Source organism: Pleurodeles waltl, chromosome 6, assembly GCF_031143425.1.
Source record: "Pleurodeles waltl isolate 20211129_DDA chromosome 6, aPleWal1.hap1.20221129, whole genome shotgun sequence".
Lineage (NCBI taxonomy): Eukaryota > Metazoa > Chordata > Amphibia > Caudata > Salamandridae > Pleurodeles > Pleurodeles waltl.
This window is the reverse complement of record NC_090445.1, coordinates 1,605,505,149-1,605,528,556: the sequence shown is the minus strand read 5'-3', so window position 1 is coordinate 1,605,528,556 and position 23,408 is coordinate 1,605,505,149. Positions and strand designations below refer to the sequence as shown.

Here is a 23,408-nt window from a genome sequence, read left to right as displayed (position 1 = left end):
GGCCACACCAAACATTCCCCTCTCCACCTCTGAGGAGTCCTGGTCAGACCTTCCCTAATCTGCCCTGTTATTCGGTGGCATGGTGAGCAAAATAATTGATGGATTAAACCCAGGTATGTGATTGGGGGTGAATGTTTGATTGGTTCCACATTCGTCCATCATGTGTGTTTGTTTGCTTCTGTCGTCGTAAGTGCACTGGGAATGCCAGACGTCGATTCAAGCTAGCCTTGCTGATGAAAGGTGATACCCTGAAACCGGTCCCAGGATGCTTGTTTCCAGTCCAGGGAGGACCTGGCCTAGCAGTTCGGGCTGGACTGTTCCCATGGGGATCAGGGTCAAGGTTGATTTGCATATGGCTGGGTCCAAACTGGGGTGGCATGGTGAGAAAAATAATTGATTAATTAAACCTAGATTTGTGACTGGGGGGGTGAATGTTTGATTGTTTCCACATTTTGTCCATCATTTGTGTTTGTTTCCTTTTGTCGCCCTAAGTGCGCTTGGTATGCCCAGACTTGGGCCCCAGGCTCACTATGCCACTGGATTCAAGCTAGCCTGGCTGATGAAGGGTAATACTTTCCGGTCCAGGAAGGACCTTGCCTAGCAGTTTAGGCTGGACTGTTCCCATGGGAAACAGGGTCAAACCTGATTTGCATATGGCTGGGTCCAAACTGGGGTGGCACGGGGAGAAAAATAATTGATGGATTAAACCCAGATCTGTGACTGGGGGTGAATGTTGATTGGTACTGCATTCCTTCCATCATTTGTGTTTGTTTGCTTAATTTAAATGACGCCACACTTCAGTTGTGATCTATAGGTGGAAATCCTGTTCACAGGTTTTCAGACACCTTTATTATTTTGATGATGTCACACAGTACTGAACCAACCGGCCCTAATCTCCAGATGACCAACACTTCAAATGCCATGAATCATTTTACTACGTATGTGCTCTTGTACTCTCAACACTACAGGATTCCTGTGACTCACAGATATTTATTGGCTTCTGGCTGAATGAGGGACCTCTGAAGGTTGGGACCCCCGCCCCCGCGCACACAGTGGAGAATACCTTATAACACCAGCGAACAATATGGGGTAATTTGACCTTTTCTCAGTTTGCCATTTTCAAACCGTGCAATGAGTTGGTAGATTGTGAGGAATTACACTAGAGACACAATTTGTGTCTAGGCCTTATGAACTCCCTGATGGTAAAACATGGGTATTAGCTTTTTTTTTTTTTTTTTTTTAAACAGCTCTTTATTGAAAGAAAATGTCAATGATACAGCAATCAGGTCAGACATGTTACTCATAAGCAGTCATTACAGCCTCTATCCGGAAAAAGGAGCACAATTATGCAATACATCAAAATAATGAAGTACTTAATTGTGTCAGTTTTAGTTCAAAGCATCCAGTCTGCTCCATCAATGTCTCCCCACCAATCAGGAAAACCCAAAGAAGGAGAGAAAAAAGAATAAAAGCTTAGAATAAAAAAAAAAAACGGTCACTGTGATTACAGAAAGGCAAATCTGTTTGTGGTCCACTGAATGGAAACAAAGGATAGAAATGGGTCTTTATGGACAATTCTAGGATCAATTCTGGTGTGATGGTCATATTGTCAAAGGAAGCAACAGGTTCAAGGAGAAGAGGTGCACCCCAATGGGGCAGTATGTTCCTCACAGATAAGGAAGTGGAGAAGCAGCAACCAAGGATCTTACCACTAAGTTTCTTATTTTAGGGGCGCTCAAGTAAATGCTGTTGCCATAGCACAAGCATGAGGGAACAAAAGCATTTACCGAGTGATCCTGTGATGGAGAACAGAGTAAGAGAATAACAAGCCTGAGATTTTAAAAATAATTAATCTTGTGCTAATGACAGGGTGAATCCAGAGTTGAAAAGACTAATTTGGACGTAAAGGAAGGTTTGTCAGTATTACCATCACTGAGATAAACTGTACAGAAAGTCACACAGTGATACAGGTTAGTACCTCATTGTTACAGAGAACATACTTGGTTTTAACTGGTAGACACATAGTGTTATCAGAAACAGTTGTTTCAGGGATGCCACCTCTTGTTACATTCAAGTCATTCGAGGGGTTATCATTTAAAGGTACAGAGAAGACATTCAGTTTTCAGGCAATGGGCTCAGGGCTACAAAGAAGTCACTCAGGCCCATATTTATACTTGTCTAGCGTCAAAATATTGGAGTTTGCACCATTTTTTTGATGCCTGACCCTACCTTGCATCAATGAGATGCAAGGTAGGCGTTCCCATCCAAAAAATGGTGCTATCCCCTTAGCCCCATACTTATTCCCCCATGCGGGTGGGAAGAGGGGTTAAATAATTGCGCAAAGCTTGCTTTGCACCATTATCTAACACATGGGTCCGACCAGGCGTTAGGGGACCTGTGGACCCATTTCCATGGTTATACACCATGGAATGAGTCCACAGGTGTCCTCCCCAAGGAATACCCCATCCCACCAGAGGGACACTAGATGATGAGGGAACCCATCCCAGGTATGTAGGGTGAGTATTTTTAATTTTTTTTTTTGCCATCAGGGGTCCTAATTTCGGGCCCCCTGCATGGCACAGGGTGCAATGGCCATGCCCAGGGGACATGTCCCATGTGCTGGCCATTGGGGTAGTGGGAATGACTCCTGTCTTTCCTATGACAGAAATCATGTTTTTGTGGTTGTGCACCAGGAAATGGCACTAGTCTGGTTAGAGTCATTTTTTTTGCCTCTAACCAGGCCAGCGTCGTTTTCTGAAGCACAACCCCCTCCTTCCCTACCGCCACCTAAACCCGGCTAGCATCTTCTTCTGAGACCCTAGCCCAAGTTTAGCACCGGCTTGCACCATTCCCTTAATATGGCACCCTTCTGGCACTGTGAAATGGTGCAAGCCGGCGCTTTATTTTTTGCCGCAAAACTGCGTTTGCACAGGTTTGCGTCAAAAAGTATAAATCTGGGCCTCAGTGCTCCAGAGAAGCCATACAGCATTGCAGTGAAATTTGAAAGATTTACAGTTCACTTAATCTCTACTACAGAAAAAATAATTGATGTTTTAGGAAAAGTGGAGCAGAACATTAACAAGACTTATTTCAATAAAGCTATGTGGCTAAAAATGCTTTGCTTCAATCACAGTTAATAACATCTGGTTTGGATTGGGTTTAATGGGTGTAACTAAATGTTGTAAAAGGTCTAAGTAGGCCGGAACTTCATTTCACATGACTTATAGGAATATTTGTATCCATTTCCCGAGCTCCAATTGATGCCATCTGCATAGGTGGTGTGTGCGCCACCCAGGTACAGTCCATTCAGATTGGCATGGTGACAGTCATTATACCACCAGCCCCCCTTGTAGAGCCCAGCACAGCTCCCCGCATTAGAATCGTTGTCCTGGTCTTTGGTAGAGAACGGCTTGTTCAGATGAACATCAAGGGAATTTCCTGAAAAAACGAAGAGGACAGTTTATTTCTTAAATGGTGCTATCATTCTAATAGGCACTTGCGCACACACACCCACGGGCACACACAAAGCCCTCCCCAAGCTACTTGGTTTCAAGTGTGAGGAGCTTCTGCTCTCCTAAGAGTTAAAAATGAATGCCTCATAGAAGTAAGTGCACTAGAATGATTTGTAGAAAAAAAGCTGTTTTCTATACTTTGCCTGCATTTGCCATAAATTGCGTTAATTATTTCATTCATTTCCCAAAACATGTTTTGCTATTCATTCTGAAATTTTATGTCTCAGTTACAGATAACTTTAGCTGTCTGGCGAGGTCTCATGGCGTCACACACCACACACAGTTTACTACATACAGACATACAATTTACTGACATGCACAAGTACATAAAAATGGGCTCGCGGACAGTTCATTGTAGCTGTTGGCTGCTGTGGTTAATTAGGGGGTAGAGGAGTAGGTCAAGCTTCTTTAATTGCCCTTTATTTCACAGATGGGACATAGACTCAGCAAGAACCAGCGCCGGTGCTTCTAACGAGGACTTCTAGTTGCTCTTTACAGTTATGGAAATGCTGAATGAAACAAGCATTTGCACTGCAACGGGTCTCGCATTTCTCCGAGTTAGAGCTATTAGCAGTTGTAAACTCCCAACCGGATTTTTCTTGCCACATTAAATGGCAAAAAAGAGCGCGCTCACCCTGCTGCAGTTCACTCGTAGTGAAACCTATTGGCAAAAGTGCAATTATCCACGTAACCGGCAAAAGTGCAATTAACTATGTAACAGGGTCAATGCTATGCAAAGCGCTCGACCTCTGCCAAGCGAGATCGCACTGCGAAAAAAAGGTAAAAAGTAGTTCACAAACCTGAAGGGAAACAGCGAGCCTCGCATGTTTTCAGTACTTGGTCACTGCGCTCGAGGAGGGTTAACCACCAGAAAAGGCATGACGTATGCGTGCCTTCCACTAATGAAAGCAAGCAGATTTTAAAAGGCAAGCCCACGAACCAATGAAAGACACTGATGTGACATGGACGGGGCTCCGAGCCCTTTTCTAACTCCTAAAGCGCCTCGCAAGTGAAACGCATGCGCAAGCGCATGCAACTCAGGCTCGACCCTAAAAAGAAGGGATGTAGCCCAGGGATGCATGTAACGCAGGGATGTGCCTGATGAGCAGGAGGCAGCGTGGTATTCTGAGTCATTAGTAATAAAATGTGTGGCATTTTTTAAGGATCTGTATCTTCACAAAGGATCTCTCGGGGTTTGACGCTAATCTTGTGGGCAGAGTTCATTTTTCTGGATAACATTTTCTGATCATCTGCCAATTTTGCTGTAATGAAGTTTAATGTCTGCCTAAATAGAATGTTTTTTATATGTATAAATACGCTGATCTGTTATGCACTTTAGTAAACTGTACATTGTGCAATGAATGGGAACATTTCAAGGCCCATGAGCTAACCTTCCGTCTTGTCATGCATTCTGATTCTCATAAGGTACCAGGGGCGGCTCCTCCATTAAACTATGTTTATTATCCTTTTCTTTGAGAGGGGCGGGGCCACGTGGGTGAAGTGCACTGAGGGGGACTGCGCATGTATGTTTGGCTGGCCGTCTCGGCGCTCAGGGCTCTTTCCAGCCCACAACACAGTTGGAGATCTGGAGAGAGCCTGCATAGGGTACTAGTCTGCTCCCAGCCAATCCTGACACTGCTCAGAGCCGCAGGGCAGGTGGCTGGGACCGCTGCCTGCACCTGAAGTTGTGGTCCCCACTGAAGTGCGATGACTGCGACTAACACCGGAGGCCCAATGCCGCCACAGCACCTCTGAAACCCCACAACATGATGAGTCCCGAGTGCTGTGCCACCAACATCTGTGACACCTGACTCCGCTGCGGCGCTTGTGGCTCTGTGGTGTGACTGCAACACAGTGAAGTAACCCCATCGTGTCTTGACCCGCCAAACTCATCGACCCTGCCAGATTGTTAGGAACCGACACCTCACAGCCGACTCCACCTCACCTTCTAAAAAGAAAAAAAACACTGCTCACCCCCTTGTTGCTTGGGGCCTGTTCCCATCACAGCAAGGGTGACCTGGGGAATTATGCTAACAATGAAAAAGGGCTCCCACATGCTTTTTTTCTAGTAAAACAGTCAAAATCGGGGTGCAGTGGTCACTCATAGCATTGCTCCAGTGCCACTGCACCTGCTTCACTAATTGTAGTTATGGGCAATTAAAAAAACACAAGTTCATTTCTCTCTCCACCTTCCGCAGGGCATTGCCTGGGGAAGCTGTGCGTGTACATTTATAAATGAAAGAAATCACTCTCACATAACACCCTCTCCTCTGGGCCATAGTGGCTATCCATGGACAGAGAGCTGAAGAAGAAACAGGCGTTCTCACCAGCGTACCTGCTGCTTGCAAGAAACGTAAATGTGTGCAATTAGTTAATCACCAAATCTACAGGCTGCTTGAAAGCGAGTACAGGCTTTAATTGAAGGAGTCACTTGAAGCTTTATGTGACTAAGGTGTATTCTTTTCGGGAGGTTTTTTAAGGGTTTTGAGTTCTGGAAAGCGTCCTTTTAACAGACTTATAAAAATGTTTGCACTAGGTGCAGTGTGATTTCCTGCTACTAAAAGGTATTGTTTGAAAGCACTTGTTTTATATCAAACACTAAGGCCCTCATTTTAACCCTGATGATCTTTTGATAACAGGGTTAATGTGGCGGTATTACCGCCAACAGGCTGGCGGTACATACCGCCACATTATGAGTCAGGCGGGTTGGTAGTAGTCAACCCGCCACTTCACCACTCATACCGTCATGGCAGTATGAGCCGCCAGGCCCTAGATGTCAATCTCTGACCCAGCAGCCCACAGAGTACACCGGTGGCATTATGAGCTGGCCTATCGCGATAGTTTTCATGGCGTTAGCAATGCCACGAAGACCATGGTGGTAGGCCCTACCGGTGACAGGGAAGGAATTCCCTGTCACCGATAGGTGGCTTCCACACCCCCCAACACTCACCTGACACCCCTCACCCCCCTCCATCAAAACCCCCCAACCCTACCAATTCCGATACCCCTCCCATAAACACACACACACACATCACCCCCCACTACAGTCACAGCGCCCCTCACCTCCCACCATCCCTCCCCGCATACACGCACACATACACCCACACGCACCATGCATTCACCCATTCACGTACACTGGCATACACACATTCACTCATTCACTGGCATACATGCATTCACATACGCATTCGTCCAGACATTCTTACATACAGACACACTGACATGCAGACACACACTCACTTCACTGTTCTTACATGCATTCACTCACACGCATACAACACAACACAACACAGAGACGCATTCACCCACACACTCAGACACACACATACAACACCCCCCTCTCTTGTCGGACACCCGACTTACCTAGGGCGAGGAGGTAATCCGGCAGGGACCGAGAAGGGGCACTGCAACCGCCAGCAGTGCCCCGCCAGCAGAACATCGCCAGGCTGTATTGCAGCTCAAAATATGGCTGGCGGTATTCTACTGCCCGCTGGGAACACAGCCACAGACTCCAGCACTCTGACTTAAGCACTTTGATTGGTGAGCTTTAGAGTTTGTATGGCATACATTTATTAACCTGTGCCCAGAACGCATAGGATTAATTGTATAGTGATGGCTGTAAAATTTACACATCTGGGTAAAGATCAATGAGCATACCAGAAAAGTGAATAGTGTTGGCACATAGGCTTTATGCCTGTTTGTTTTGAAAATTGAACAGTTAAATTCGCAGGTTAGAACTGTCTTGCTCAAATGTATCTTTCTTCTTGTTAAAGTTAGATTTTCTTTTGTATGTAAGCATATGCACTGATGCACTTTGGCGCTTTGTTGGTAGATTATTTTTATTTTCTATTATGATACTCACAAAACCCAAGCATACATTTTTCATAACCTTGTCTGAAGCAGTTCAGGAAGGATCTCAAGACCTGGCTCTTCGATGGAGCAGCATGCCCAAAAACACCACCTTGAGACCCTACGGGTGATTAGCCACGCTTTAAAAATCACTGATTGATTGATGTACATAAAGCTCAAGTGGTGCCAACAAGCAGAGTATTTTGATATAATCTATTTGTTTGTAATAAATGTATTCTTGTAGCATCACCTTCTTATTTTCATGTCTCGCATCTGTTTCAGTATGTCATCATTTGTTATTAACTAAGGGACTAACCATATGGATTTGTGGTTCGCTTCCCGAAACATAGGAAATAATTCACAGTAGGAAAGTTGCCTTCCCTCCCTTTTACACTTCTATGATGCCAAAAGCCGATCACTCATCTACACCTGTAACCTCCCTATGATCCATAAGACCTGAGTGGACAACCTCCTGAAACAGCCAGCAGAGGAAATGGGATTGAGAACATAGACAACAAGCATTGGCAAAGCCAATAGGTTTCGCCTGTGGGAACTCTCCGTTTTACCTATGCTGTACAGCTTCAGCAAACATAAATGTTTTCCTATGTGGTGCAGCATCGACTAAAAGAAAAAACAAGTGATGTGATGATGCGACCAACAGTAGTAGAAGAAGCATCATTGTGTGAGTGCACACATGCTCATGACATATGTGCGCTCATGAGTCATCAATCTTTTGCATGTGTCACCACACAAGCTCACGCATGAATAACCACATGAATATGCCTATAAACAGACACAGGTGTCATTTAAAAAACATCCTGACACAAAATGGATTGGTAATCTTTTTAAAAAAAAAGAGAATTGGAGCAGTGTTATAGTGCTTGTTTTAAGGTGAAGGAAATGGTAGTATTTTGCTGCCAGGTCCTCCCCCCAAAATATGTATAAAACACGATTTTGGGACTGTGGAAGGCAAAGGAGTGAGTGGGCGAGCAATAAAATAAAAACAGAGTTGGGTAGGGGAGTAGGTGATAAGCAGGACATGAGGGAGAGAGCAACACAGGAGGAATGGGAGAAGGGCATGAAGGAGACAGCAACACGGAGTGAGAGGGAGATTGGCAGGGTAGAAGCACAAGAAAGAAAGAGAGCAGCACACGAGGGAGAGAGCAATAGCAAACGAAGAGGAATATCACAGCAAGAAGAGACTTGTATACACATGCACTCTAATGGAGTGCTAATCAAGAAGAAAAAAGTAGTCACCTAAGTGCAAGCAATTGAAGAATTCAAGTCAGCCAATAAAAAGGATGGTAAGAAGGCTTTGTGACAGGGTACCGACAAAGGTAGGAAAGCCTGCATGGGTCCTGCATGTAAAAAATAATTCTGCACAAACACAGTCACAGGATCTTTACAGCATCCAAAGGGCCTGCACATAAATGCATAGAGTATAACTTTGGCACAAATCTGCACAGAGTGCAAGTGCCTGAAGCACTGACATACAGCATATTAATCTGCACAGATTACACGAACTTCCATTTAAGGCTGGGATTTCCTCTCAGTAAATTAAGAGATCACTGAGGTTTGCACATAAGACAAGTCTACAATATGATCCAAAGCACAGCCAGTGATTCTGCACCAAAGAGCTACTCACCACAGGATTGATTCACAGAGGTAACTTACTGTTTTCAGTAATTTACCCTTTTGAATAAGTTTCCAGCTTTTTGTCTTTTCACAAAATCCTAAGGTAAATTTACTCCAAAATTGTACCTTACAAGTCTCTATCTTTTGGCATGGTTACTCCACTTTTTTGCCTGCTATCAGTATGCCAAGACAGTTTTCTCTTGGATCCTGCTACCCAGGACCCAAGTGATTGTGCTCTCTCACTCTAAATTTGGTTGCCTAGAACTTGTACACCCCACAATTGGCAAACTGGTGCCCCCTTATAAGTCCCTAGTATACTTAGGTACCCAGGGCACTGGGGCACAAGGGGTTCCCCATGGACTGCAGTATGTGTTGTGCCACCCATTGGAGCCCATGCAAAATGTGTCTGCAGGTCTGCTATTGCAGCCTGCATGAAAAGGTGCTTTGCATCCTTTCACGCAACTTTAGCAACACAAAAGGATGATGGACGGAGTGCTGAAACTTTTCAACCACTCACCACCAGTCACAGGTCTGAGTTCAATCCATTGTTATTTTGCTCACCATGCCACCCCAGTTTGGACCCAGCCATATGCAAATCAGTCTTGACCCGGTTCCCCATGGGAAGAGTCCAGCCTGAACTGCCAGGACAGGTCCTCCCTGTACTGGACACGAGCATCCTGGGACCGGTTTCAGGGTATTACCCTTCATCAGCCAGGCTAGCTTGAATCCAGTGGCACAGTGAGCAAGGGACCCACATCTCGGCATACCGTTCCCACTTAAGGCAACTTTAGCAACACAAAAGGATGATGGATGGAGTGCTAACATTTTTCAACCACTCACCCCCAGTCACAGATCTGAGTTTAATCCATTGTTCTTTTTCTCGCCATCCCAGTTTGGACCCAATCCATATGCAAATCAATCTTAACCCTGTTCCCCATGGGAACAGTTCAGCCTGAACTGCCAGGCCAGGTCGTCCCTGGACCGGAAACAATCATCCTGGGACCGGTTTCAGGGTATCACCCTTCATCATCCAGGCTACCTTTAATCCAGTGGCACAGTGAGCAAGGGACCCACGTCTGGGCATATCCTTCCCACTTAGGGGAACTTTAGCAACACAAAAGGATGATGGACGGAGTGCTGAAACTTTTCAACCACTCACTCCCGTCACAGACTGGGGGTGAATGTTTGAGTTGTTCTACATTCCGGCCATCATCTGTTCTTTTTGCATTTGCACCCTTTCACAACAGGCCACTGCACCAGGTCGCTGTAAGTCAAACTGGACAAAGGAAAGGGGTGTGGCCACTCCCCTGTCCATCACCACTCCAGGGATAGTGCCCAGAGCTCCTTCAGATGGCCACTCAATTCACCAGTCTTGAATCCAAGATGGGCAGCTGGGAGCATCTGAGTGCCCGAGTAAGGCAGGTGACATCACAGTCCCCTCCTGATAGGTGGTCACCCTGCAAGTGACCAAACCCCCTTTTAGTACTATTTAGGGTCTCCCTATTGGGTGGGTTCTCAGATTCAATGTGCAAGATTCCACCAGGACCCTCTGCATCGTTTACTTCATCTTCTAGCCACTGGAACCGCAACTGGACCCTTCAGGAACCATCAATCTGCAACTTCAGTGACGACTAAGCTTTGCAACGTTGTTTCTCCGGCTCCTTCTAGCAACTGCAACATTTCCCCAGCTGTGCATTCTTTGAGATCGAGAAGATGTCAGCCTGCACCAAGAAGTAAGAAGGAATCTCCCTTGGAATGAAGGAGTCACTCCCCTGCATCTGCGGGCACCAACTGCAACAACGACTGGCTGCGTGGATCTGCTCTCCTACGGTACTGCATGGATCCTGCATCACACGTAGTAGTCTGGTGTGGTACCCTTGGTCCTCTCTGCCAGCTGTGCAACTTGGGAGATGATAAGCCCTTGCAGGACAGTACCCCTGTGCACCATGACTCTTGCAGCTACCGAGGCTTGTTTGCTCCTGTTCCAAGGTATCTTCTGGCTCCATGTAGCCCTGGCCCCCAGCACTTCTTCCTGCAAAGCACAGTATCCTCTCCGCTGCTCCAGTGACGTGGAACTCCTCTTAAGGTGAGCTGACTGGGCCTCACTGCGACTTACTATTCCTCCTAGTGGGTTGCCTGTAGGGCTGTGACTGCTTCTGTTGGCTCTCCTGACTGCTGATGGTCACCTCAGACTCCCTCCTTGGGTCAAGTCCCCTGGGCCTTGCTGGTCCTCTACAGTCTTGCAACTATTTGCTTTCTTCTTTTGCATTTACAAGGCTTGATGGTGGTTCTCTGGCACCACTGACCCACTGCAACCCAACAGTCTATGTGGGATACCATCTGCATCACTTCAGGGACCCCTCTTCATCTGCTGCACCGCTAGTCTTCTTCTTCTTCCGTCGACCTGGTCCTAGTCCTGCATCCACAGAAGGGTTGGTAGTGGCTCCTGCCATGACCGGACACTCGATCTCGACCTGGACATGGTCCCCTTCCTTTGCAGGTCCTTTTCCGCCAGAATCCTCCTTTGGGTTCTTTCAGTCTGGTCTAGGTCTACCACAATCTTTTTCCTAAGTCCTTCTGTTAGTTTTGGGGTAAAACCAGGCTCTCCTGGTTGCTGGGGGTCCCTCTGGTACCCATCTCTTGGGGTTTCTAGTTCCTCCAGCTCCCCTCTAACGATTCCACATCTATGGGTGAGGCACTGTATTTCGCATTCCACTTTCTTAGTATATGGTTTGGCCCTCCCCTAGTTCCCTCACTATTTTCTAATACTTTTGCCAATATGTGTTGTTTTTATGCTTCTTACTGATCGCTATTGTGTATATAAATAGTGTGGTTACTTACCTCCATTTGGGGGGACTGCCTATTAGTATTCTAGTATTTGTGTTACCGTAATAAAGTACCTTTATTTTTGTAACACTGTGTGGTTCTTTTATGTGTGATAGTGCTGTGTGACTATAGTGGTATTGCATAAGCTGTGCATGTCTCCTAGATAAGTCTTTGCTGCTCATCCACAGCTACCTTTAGAGAGCCCTGGCTTTCTAGACACTGCCTACACTTCACTAGTAAGGGGATGCCTGGACCTGGTATAGGGTGACAACAACATAGGTGTCCACCACACACCAGGCCAGATTCCTACAGTCTCTATCCAATTAAAGGGCCTCAGAGCTATTCACTAACTGCCAGGGCTATTCACAAAGGTATTTACACTTGTGAGTAATTCTACCCAGGTAATTTACTTTTATACTTTTGGGTAACATTGCTGCATGTGTCTCTTCACAAAAGCTGAGTCTAAATTAGTCAAATGTGTAAGTTACCTTTGTGAATAAGGTCCAATGTTTGTATGTAGCCCACCGGCCCTTCAAAATGGCTGACAGTGCTTAAATCATAGAAGAATAAGTGTGAGGGCCCAGAGTTGTGCTGAGGCCCAGAGCTCGTGAAAACTACCAAGGCGGCTTAGCTTTGATTCCCCCTCATGCTTCTTAAAGGCACCACAAGACTCCCTGTCTCTTTAACTCTTGCAGGTTTTTTTCTTCCCTGCTTTCTCCCACTGTCACTGTTTTTCTGTCTTTCTCTCCCTCCTTCTTTCCTCCTTTTGTGTGTTCTCTCTTTTGTTGTGCATCAAAGTCTGTTGAGGAAAAATAAGTGCGGGCCCTAAAAAAATGAGTGCCCGTGGGCCCCACATTCAACCACCTTCTTAAATTAAGCACTATGCACACAACACAGAGTTTATTCTGGAAATACAATCAATTGATCTTCACATAGAGGTTCAGCTCCAGAAATCAGTACAGAGTAGGAGCAATTTAGAAGTTCCTAGGGCCAAAACAGGACAATGTGAAAGGTGTAGCCAGTCTTTAGAAACAATGGTGGTTCTACATTTTATCACAGAAACAGCACAAACACCATAGGAAAGAGTTATCATCAATTATGTGCAGCAGTGACCAGCCTGGAATCCAATAACGTGGTTATGTTCTGTACGGTCATACACTATTCACTAACTTTTATGCAGAACATATTGTTTGCTGCAGTGACTGTGATGTGACGCTGGTATTGCGATCTAGTGACTTGACATTGGTGCCAGAAGCTTGTGATCAGAAACTTGTGCCGTGTGACATTTACTCTGAGAGCTTGTGATCTGACACTTGCACCAAGGGCTTTGTATATGTGATGTGACACTTGCTCCTGGAGTTTGTAATGACATCTGCAGCAGGGGCTTGTGATTCGACTTTTGCACCAGTGGAGTGAAGTCTGATACATGGAATAGGAACTTGCATTCTGGTACAAGTAGAAAGAGTGGCATATAAGACATTAACTCCTATGAAAGTTACAGGTCACCCCAAGCAAAAGATACCTTCCTACATCTCTGTGACCAAGGGTTTTTGTACCTGGCGATGCAGACGGAGAGGCAATAGAAGTAATCATGCCCAGTCTGTATTTATCAAAGAGTTTACTCCAAATGCACAGAGGACAAATATTTCAGCTTGAAGGAAATTACCACACTGGGGTAATTTGAAAATCCCTTTCCTTAACCAGAAAGATGAGGCCTTCACTTGTGCCTAACCTAGAGAATATTGTAATAGACACATTACCCCAAACGATTAAAGTCTATTTGTAATTAACAGGAGCCCTGAATAGATACCGCCCTGCTTAAAACATGTGTTGCACTCTTGTCTGAAGAAACCGTGGTCCTAAGGAATGTACAAGTTATCTCATTCCTAGAACTGAAATGCACTTCGACCATACTTATTAAATTGTCATATAAAAATCAACAGCAAAGCTTTCATCATACTCATATTTTTTCCACATCACCCACAGAAGGAACTTATTCACAAAAATTACATCTGTCCATGCTAAATTGTTTTGTATTTTCCGATTATCAATAAATTTACTAATATACATGTGTATTTGAAAATACATTCTGTGATGTGTGACTGCCTGAGATTAATGGAATGGTTATAGTTTTTAAGTTAAAGCAATTGATGATACTATTTCTCTCTCTCATGACAAACAAATTGTTAAGAGATTAAATAATAAAATAAATTAATCAAGTGATTATCTTAGTGTCTACTGACACTGTGATTTATTTGATTGACCGAGTGCTTTTTATTTTTATATAAGACACTGCTCCATGGAAATTATTTCTGCTCTATTATCAGCTGCTCATGAACTGACATTCGTACCACGAGTGTGTTTTCTGACACTGACATCAAGCGATTTTGTCTTGAAAGTGGTACCAGGAGGTTGCGAATTGACTCTCCTTCCACGGACTTGATTCACGAACCCGCACGCGACACCTGCTGCAATCACTGGTGATTTCAGTCGTTTAGCATGGACTTGTGTGTCTGACACTGGTAGAAGGAGATGGTTATGCTCCTTGAAGGCAAGGTGCTTTATGCATTTCTGAAGCTGCCTCAAAGTGCTAGAACAGGAGATTGGAGACCAAAAAACTTTCCGACCTCAGGAGCTGACAGAACAGTAGTGCATTATCAACGGCCATCTGTAGGTGTTTCGTTAGTTGGACCAGGGGAAGAGACCCACGGATGCTTTTATTTTAGCGCTTAAACGGGTTAAAGCCGTAAAATTAAAATCATTTGCAAAGCCAGTATGTCGGCACGTGCTTTGCCTTTGTCAATGCTTGTTTCAACATTACTGTCCTCCATGCCCTCCCTTGTTTGTAAGTTTCCTTCCCAAATCCCTCATCATTTGGCTCCTTACATTCTTCCTCATATCTGTTCAGTTATGTGAGTCTCTCTCCCTTGCCTCCCCTTCTCAGACTGGTTGTCGTCATCCCTCCTCTGTTCGAGGAACTTTCCATCTCACTTTGGTGCCTCATTTTTGTAACTGGCCTAGTCTCTTTCTATCTAGCTGACATACTTTATTAATGAGCTTGGAGATCAATTGGGGGTGGTCAGAAGTTGTACCTGCTGCCCTGGCTTGCCCTACTCCAGGCACCTTCACAAGCTGACATGTTTCAGACATCTCTTTGGCGTTTCTTGAATTTAATATCTCCTTTAACTGTTTATTTTACGCACCTCAGTTGGATCAGAACAATGGAGCTGGGACTGGGGTACAGAAGGTGCTACAACACTCCCACTCTTACAATACATTGTCATGTTATTGCTGGTTTGCTAGTTTGCTGTTAAAATCGCAAGATCCCCACTTTTAAAATGTTTCCAGCACCGCGGCTCAATACACCGGATACGGAAATATGACTATAACCTGGAGATTAGACATTTGAGTCATTCGATTCCACCATTCATCCTTTTGAGGCCGATAGCAAGTGGCCTATTTTAGATTATATTAGCATATGTTAAAGGAGCTGTACAGAGCTAGATAATTGCGACTCCAAGCGCTACATCAAAAAAAATACAATATTATGATGCGATTGCAAGATCCAAAGCAGGCTCGGTATTTAAAACAAAGATACAATTTATTTAAAAACAAGCCTAATGGATAATTATTACATACAAACATTAACGCCAAATTGTGTTTTTTTTATCTCCATAAAAAGCCATCCATTGGCAACCACAGGTCTACAATCTCGGATTGTTAAAGATTTAAGAGTTTGAATAATTCATCAGTTACAGGTTTCCAGGAATACTCCTGAACAAAGTGTGTGAATTCGGGATTTTCACGAGGAACATATATGCGTGTATTACCGTTCATTGAAAATCTGATGACCAGGTGCAATTTGAATATCATACCATCCAACACTACAAAACCCATTCCATCATACACCACATCTCATATCACATCATACAACATTAGACCACTCAACTCACCACACCAATAACACCCTCCCTCCTACTATTTTAGCCATATAACCAAGGTTAGTTTTAGAGCAGTGGGACCGGTGCGGCTGCACTGGGCGCTGACGTGAGGAGGGGGCGCTGACGTGAGGAGGGGGCGCGGACCTCAGGAAGGAGCCGTTTAGTAACTTCTGATTATAAACTCCTGCTGCAGAGCTTGTGTCCAGCTTTCAGGCAGCAATACAAATGTCAATATAACTCTTGTGATTAATGTTCCTGCTAGAGAGAGACTGAGTTTTTTCTAGTGGCAGTTTTGACTCGTCAAAAATTAGCACAGAGGGTTCATATGCCTGCTTCAAAGAATGGGTACCATGCAGATCACAGATCTGTATTTTATGTGGATAGCTGAGTGGATTACTCCTTTTGTCACAGAGATTCTTTCGTTACTGCAGTCCATAAGATACATCCTTAATATAGAACAGTAACTGTTACAAACTCTCATGAAAGAGCTGCATGCAAACTGCATTAAACAGGTTAGGACGTTATGTTTTTTACCCCAGTCTTTCATTATATATTCGTAATGTTCCTAAAAAGGGTAGGTTTGGGTAGATGTGCATTCTTATTAGAACAAGCCAGCCTTTGAACAAAATCAATGCATGTGTTAGTGGGGGTTTGGAGTGATGAGGGGCACTTTTACCCGGTGGTAGTGAGGGAATCTGAGAAAAAAGACGTGAGAGAGCGCCAAAAATGATAGTCGCACTCAGCGCCACCAGCGCTAAAGCCAGCACTGCATATAACACTGTGAGGCAACAACAACAAAGCAGACTGCACCTCCATGCACACAGCACATTGAAGTGTCTCACCACCACATAACACCCCTCCATACACCTCATGTTACTACTACACAGGCCAACTACTTGATCTGTTGCCAAACACTCCCTGCACATTACATATGTGCTCCCACACTGCCTGAGCCACAAACTTTAAAAAGATAACTTGCATTCTGGAACTCGCAACAGCACTTCCATCCCCGAAAAGATGGGGGTGATCATCCAGCAGCTGCTTGTCCACATCAGGTTAACAATAAGTCTCGACTTGCTTCTTCCACAGACCGAAATAAAGGATCAGAGGCATTTAATACCTGTGCCAGTTTTTATCTATGTGAGATGCTTCATCTAATGTTATATTGAACTGGGCTGTGCGGAGGTGAAATGCGAACAGCACAAACTATGCAACATTTACAATCATAGAAAGTAGATGATAATGCAATCATTCTGTTATGATAAATCATTGAATAGATAGGATTTTATTTACCTGTCCTATCACTGTAGACTGGGCAGATACAGATAGGCTTTAGCGGTACTGTCCCTTAATATTCCTTATGTCTATGACAATCACCTGCATGACCATCATCATAAACCAAAACCATCAATACTATGATCCTGACCTTATCTGGACCTTTAGAATGCACTGATCTGGACCTTTGGAATGCACTGATCTGGAACTTTAGAAGTGCAGGACCTTTAGAATGCACTGATGTAGACCTTTAGAAGTGTATTCTAGAGGTCTGACTTGTGAAATGAATACTTTGGGTGTGAGCAGCCCTCACCGCATTAGAGCGATACAAGCCCAGGTGCAGACCTGGCTGTCGAAAACCCGGGAGGCAGCAACCGGAGGGTAGCGGTCACCGGATCAGTAAGCAGCACAGAGGTAAGAGGCCTCAGGAGAGCATTTTCAATGGTGGTTTCAAAAGTAGGATCATTTGTCCTTTCCAGAACTGGAGCTTCAGCTGAGGCACCCGCTACGTTTATATCTGTAAGTGATTCCTACTGAGGTTTAATTTCTGTGATATGAGCATCATGGCCAGAACAGAAGCTACCTGCTTGTTTATCCAACAAGAGTCCACAGTTTTGCACAAAATGTCTATTAACTCGAATACTTTTTACTGGTAAGTTAGCAAGTGCTACCTTGTTAGTTGAATGGCCAGTGTGGGGAGGGGAACCGCATGGCCCTCCCTAGGCCTGTTCCAGTCACGGGGACCCCATTCCCCGGGGCCTACTACAATTCATTGGAGGGGTTGGACCTGGCCTTCATTAAATGGAGGAGGGGGGCTGCGCAGCCTCCATCCCCCGCTGACTTTGGTCCCCGGGGACCACATCCCCAGGACCCAGCCTTATAAAATATTTTATTTTGAGGGGGGGGGGCATTTGCTCCCCCCACCCCGTGCTGATCTCGGCCCTGGGGACCCCATCCCCGGGTTCCAGCCATGTTGCCAGGGTGCCCCCCATGGCTCCCAGTCACAACTGCCCCAGGGAAGTGGCGGTCTCCGGGACTGTGGGGGAGGCTGCAGGACACCCCTACTATAATTAACCAATGTTGCCCCAGGGAAGTGGTATGTCCCCAGCATACTACTGAAAATAAGCCTCAGGGAGGTGGTGGTCCCCGGGGCATCAGTGAGCGCAGGATGGGGACTTATGCACCCCACTTCTTTACTTTTTAAATGCCCTCTGGATATGGCCCACTCGGGGCCTTCAGTAAAATAACCATGGGAGATGCTGCCTTTTTTTTATAAATTGTTTGCCCCAAATTAGCGATGTTGCAAATTTCCAGCAATTTTTTTTTTAAGTGTTTTTTTCCCTAACGGGGTCCCTCTCGGACCCCAGCACCAGGGCTAAGGGGTCAGTGTATCTCTACACTGGCCCTTTTTTCACTTTTTTCAGGGACTCGACTTGGCTGCCAACACTTTCTGGTTGGCAGCCAATCAGAGCTCTGCAGATCTCTCTACTAGTTTGTTATTATTTGTGTCAGGGAGGAACCACAACCCTAGAGATACAAACTTGGTTTTGATTTAATTTCTTTTAAACTACTGATTGGCTTTACACCAAATAAAGAAAAGTGTAATCTGCAGACCAAAACCTATCCTTCTGTATAATTTGGTATAATTCCATCCAGCGGTTCGGCAGTAGTCGTGTTCAGAACTCCTAAGGGAATTAACATGGGAAGCGCACCTTTTTTGACCACCCTTTTGATGCACAACAAGGACCACTGGCACACTTTTTGGGGAAAATTTTGTTAAGATTCATCAAACAGTGTTAAAGATATAGGCAAGTCAAAAAACACTTTTTCTTTTTCTATAGAAACATGGTCCTAACTACAACTACCTACTAGTGACCGCCAGTAGGTGATATATATTTAACATATATCTTACTTCGTGGCAGTCGCCACTAAATAGGGCGCGAGTTACAGTTACCTTAGGGCATGAGTTATAGTTACTTGAGATAACTCTCACTATAACAGGTGAATTTCTATGGTTTTGTACATTTAAAATGTGAACCTAACAATAACGTCCATGTAACCGTTGTTTTTTAAAGTGATATAAGTATATATATATATATATATAAATATATATATATATATATATGGGGCAAAGGAACTGCAGGTTGGCATAGCAGTCACTGTTTTGGGGGGATGACCTACATTCACCAAACTAACTCTAAATGACCCCATAAGTGCTTTGCCCAGACAAGTGTGAAACCGAGATTAGAAGCCAGGCACCTAGGTTGAAAGTTTGCCAGCTCAGCAACTAGACTGCATCTCTTCCCTTAATGTAAATTTGATTGTAGGAAATATTTGTTTTTTTTAATTGACCAACTATTGATTACAGAACTGCTCACCTGCGTTGCCAGCTGTAAAAGCCCCATATGTTAGTTGATACTTTTCAGATTCTCTTCCGATTTTGAAGGAGCTGTATGTAGCAAAATGGTGGTTTTTTTCAAAATCGTGAAGATCAACGCGAAGCTCATAATTCCCTGTTAAAACATGAGAAGGATATTCAATAAATAATAGTCAACAAAGTCGCACCTCAACCTTGTTCATCTTTCAGCATAAAATAATTTTCTACTGTAAGATAAAAAACAATACATTCAGTGTCTGATAAGATGCTACTTACAAATAAGTGTGGCATACATCTGCAGTTTATCAAGTCAGCCAAAGCATACCGACATTTACTTTCTTTTACTTGGGTTTGAGCCATCTCTGAAGACCTTGTTTTTGTTGCCTTGGAGTTTTACTTTACCCTATTATTTTATGAAAATGAATTTCAGTAGTGAGGTTTCGGAATATCTGGAACTGGAGTCCCTTAATTTAATCACAACTGCGAAGAACTTTAATTCCATGCAGTTTTACTATGATCTTTCTTATACATATATATGTAACACTAACAATGTGCATCACGTCTTGCTGGGTAAAGACTTACAAGCTGAGGACTTTGTCAGGGGAATTGTATTGTAATAAATAATAGTTTAATTATGGCAAACACAAGTATTCCTTAATGGCATATGTCAACACACTTGCATAGTGATATACAGCACACTGTGGTTCTGACTCCCAATGGTAACTTACCCTTTTGAGTAACTTACACTCTTAATCAACGTTACTACTTTTTACTATTGACAAGATAAAGAGTGTAAATTTACTCCAAGAGTGTTACTTACATCTCTTCACCAAACTGAATGGCATGGGTTCTATTCACAAACTGCAGTGCTATTCACAGAGATAACATACACTTTAGATTAATTTACACATGTAATTTACTTTTACACTTCTGAGTACCTCAAAACTTATATTTTGTGAATTGCCAAAAGCAGTATAGTTATACAAAAGTGTACAAGTAAATTACACATGTAAATTACTAAAAAGTGTATATTACCTTTGTAGCTAGCCCTGAAAAGTGTACTAAAGAAATGCAGTTTGTGAATAGCCCACGGGCCTTTCAGTTTGGCGGAGACAAATAAATTACAGTTTTGAAGTAAATTTACACTTGGATTTTATGAATAGCCACAATTTAGTAAACTTACTCAAAAAGGTAAGTTACTCAAAAGTGTATTTTACCTTTGTGAATGAGACCCTAAATGTACCCTACGACTTGGGATAAGTTAATCAATGGAAATAATTGCAATTGTGAAAAGTTAGTAATGTGGTTGACTTTCTGGAAAGCCACGTAAAATGACAACACTGTCAGAGTTGGGAACTAACATTAGTGGAAAAAACAATTAACAGTCTGTTTCTTTCACACAGGTCTCACATTGCGTAGTCACCCCTACTTGTTTTCCAATTCAATTTTTGAGACAGCCTTGTGCATGTAACCCTACTCTATTCAAGTTTTAATAATCCTTTAATAAATTTGCACAGCACTCAGCATACAGCATATAGATGGACATTACCATATCATACAATAGCAAACCATGTTTTTATCCCAACAATGTCTGATATCCACCCCTTCCCAGCCTCACTTCACCTTCAGCTTTCTGAGTACCTAAAGCATATTAACCTTCACATATATCAACTGCCTTTACTGCATCTGCCATCTCTTAACTCATCTAAAACGAGTTTGTTAGCTATCCTTTAATACTGTAGTTAAAGAGGCAGGATTTCTCCGAGATGCTTAAGATGAGCTGCCTTGAGGCACTGCAGTTCCTTAGACTTCTTACCTACCTACGATTTTAGGATTTTTAATTGTTTCCTAATGTCTCACTCCTTTGTCGTTTTACTACTTTTTTCCAGTACACATGACAATCTCTGAAACAAAAACTCCCATGTCGGCACCACTGGGGATCTCAAGTGGATCAGGATTGCATGGTTTGCCACCAGTAGCATGTGTGAGATGATCTCTCCTTTCTTGGAGGAAGTGGTTAGATGATTTTGGATGGACAGTCCAGCAGTGTGACCTTTGGGCAATCTGCAAACCAAGTGCCTGTACACTCCTCGATCACTCCCAGAACCCTCCTCAAAACAGGGGTGGTGGGGGCAAAACAAAGTACATGTCAGCAACCTATTTCCCAATAACGCTAGAGCACATGACAGCTCCATGATAAATTCATGTAATGAAGCTTCGCAGGCATATAATGACACTGTTACAAAATCCTAGAGAATGTTTCTCTCCCCAAGTATATTCTGCAAAGATATTTGATCTGATCAACATATCTTCCCACTAATCAGAGTCCAGACCTATCTTCTTTTCCCAAGAGTACTTCTTCCCTATTATAAAAGAATTAAGGATCCAGTAGATGCGCTATGTATCTGACGCAGATGTGGCACTAAAAAAGTATAAATATGGGCCTTAATGTCTCACCTGCAAAAATTATTCCGGATAATCAAAAAGCTGCCCTCTCTCCAAGCTGCAATGCCCTCACTTCCCAGCCACAGGGTAAAATCTGTATTACCCACCATGAGGTGAAAAGGGATGAAAATGGTGTCATTCTGCAAAGCTGTACAGTGTGAGCCACAAATCACTGTCATCCTCCTGATTAGTGAGGTGTGGAGCTTAGGGTCTTTATGAGGCCACAGAAGCCACAGCATTTTCCATAGCAGTTCCCATTTAATGCGTGATCAATCATGCATCATACCTTCCACTGTTTAGCACTGAAATGCAGATTGGTAGTAGGTGGTGAAGTTAGAGTCACCCAGTCCTCTGCCTCTAGGTTGCACGGTACATTACATCCTTCCTACTCCTGTTTCACTTAAAGGCAGTACTTAATTGTACTGGTGTTTGCCTCATGATGTCACTATCTATTTGTGAGCAGAAGACATCAGTTTAACAATTAAATACACATTTAAAATCCATTCCTAGCAAGTCTGGGCCACTCTTAACAGTTTTGGGTAGCCTAGAAGTGGCCAAACTGCCAGGTTTATAGGAGTGTGATGCTTAGTAGTGAAGATTTATACTGGCACGTGGCAGCAGTTGCAGGTTCATTTGGTAATGCAAGCTGCAGTGTCCTCATGAGCAATACCTTGGGCCCTGGCACTTATTTACAAATTAAGCACGCCTAGAGAGGTAAGGTCGGCATAAAGTAACGGATCTTGGGCGTTTACAGTGCTGCATTTGCCCCACCTTGAAGAAAGGGGTAAGCTTACAATTATCCAAGTCAGCTGGAACCACCTTTTGTAAAGCCAAGAAGCTTACGCCTTTAGTTTTAAAGGGGAAACAGTAAGATTCATACCCAAGTATGAAATAGAATTGACAGGGCACTTAGAAACTGAAGTGAGCCAGGGACTACCATGCTCTTTGGTCTAGCGAGAGACAGGGGTCCCCAAACTCACTAAGCTTGATCTCAGGCTCTCTATTAATCTCAAGGCTCACTGGTAAAACTACAACTCCTCTCGCAATATAGGGAGCAAGGCAGATGATCAGTGATAGATAGCAAAACACCGTCTGTGAACAGACAAGTTTAAACATATCAATCCATCTTTACTGCCCTTATCGTTGCTTTTGGTCTAATCCACCGCCACCCTTTTCAACAGTGAGAGCATCTTCCGATTAATTAAACCCATGCTGAGCCACTGCCTTGTTATTATATAAGGATACATAAATTCCAAGAAACAATAGGCTGCCTATCTCACATCCAGACCTGCTGCAGGGTGCACAATTCCAAAGGCATGGCAGCTGTGGCCTGCAGGGTCCCCGAGAAGCTGCTTCATCCTTTAACTTTGACCTTTGAAAGGCGGTTGCCCCTTTTTCTCGTGAAACAGACTGGATGACGCTATGCTCATTATGCGAGATAAGTCGGAGAGACTTTCATTATCTTGTGATTGGCCTCGAATCCATTACTTGCTGCCCGGTCATCAAAAGAAAAGAAAATGAGAATGTTGGAAGTCAAAATGTAAAGAA

General features: G+C 43.9%; 1 protein-coding gene across 1 annotated transcript in view; it reads right to left on the bottom strand.

Moving 5' to 3' along the window:
* Window positions 1–2,523: 2,523 nt before the first annotated feature.
* The window catches only part of LOC138301223 (ficolin-1-B-like), a 172,817-nt gene continuing 151,932 nt past the window's right edge, over window positions 2,524–23,408 (bottom strand). The window contains exons 8-9 of the mRNA XM_069241468.1: window positions 19,417–19,551; window positions 2,524–3,438 (exon numbers count right to left, since the gene is read on the bottom strand). Of these exons, the coding sequence (XP_069097569.1) occupies window positions 3,191–3,438; window positions 19,417–19,551 (383 nt within the window). The 3' untranslated portion in view covers window positions 2,524–3,190. The remainder of the gene's footprint in view (window positions 3,439–19,416; window positions 19,552–23,408) is intronic.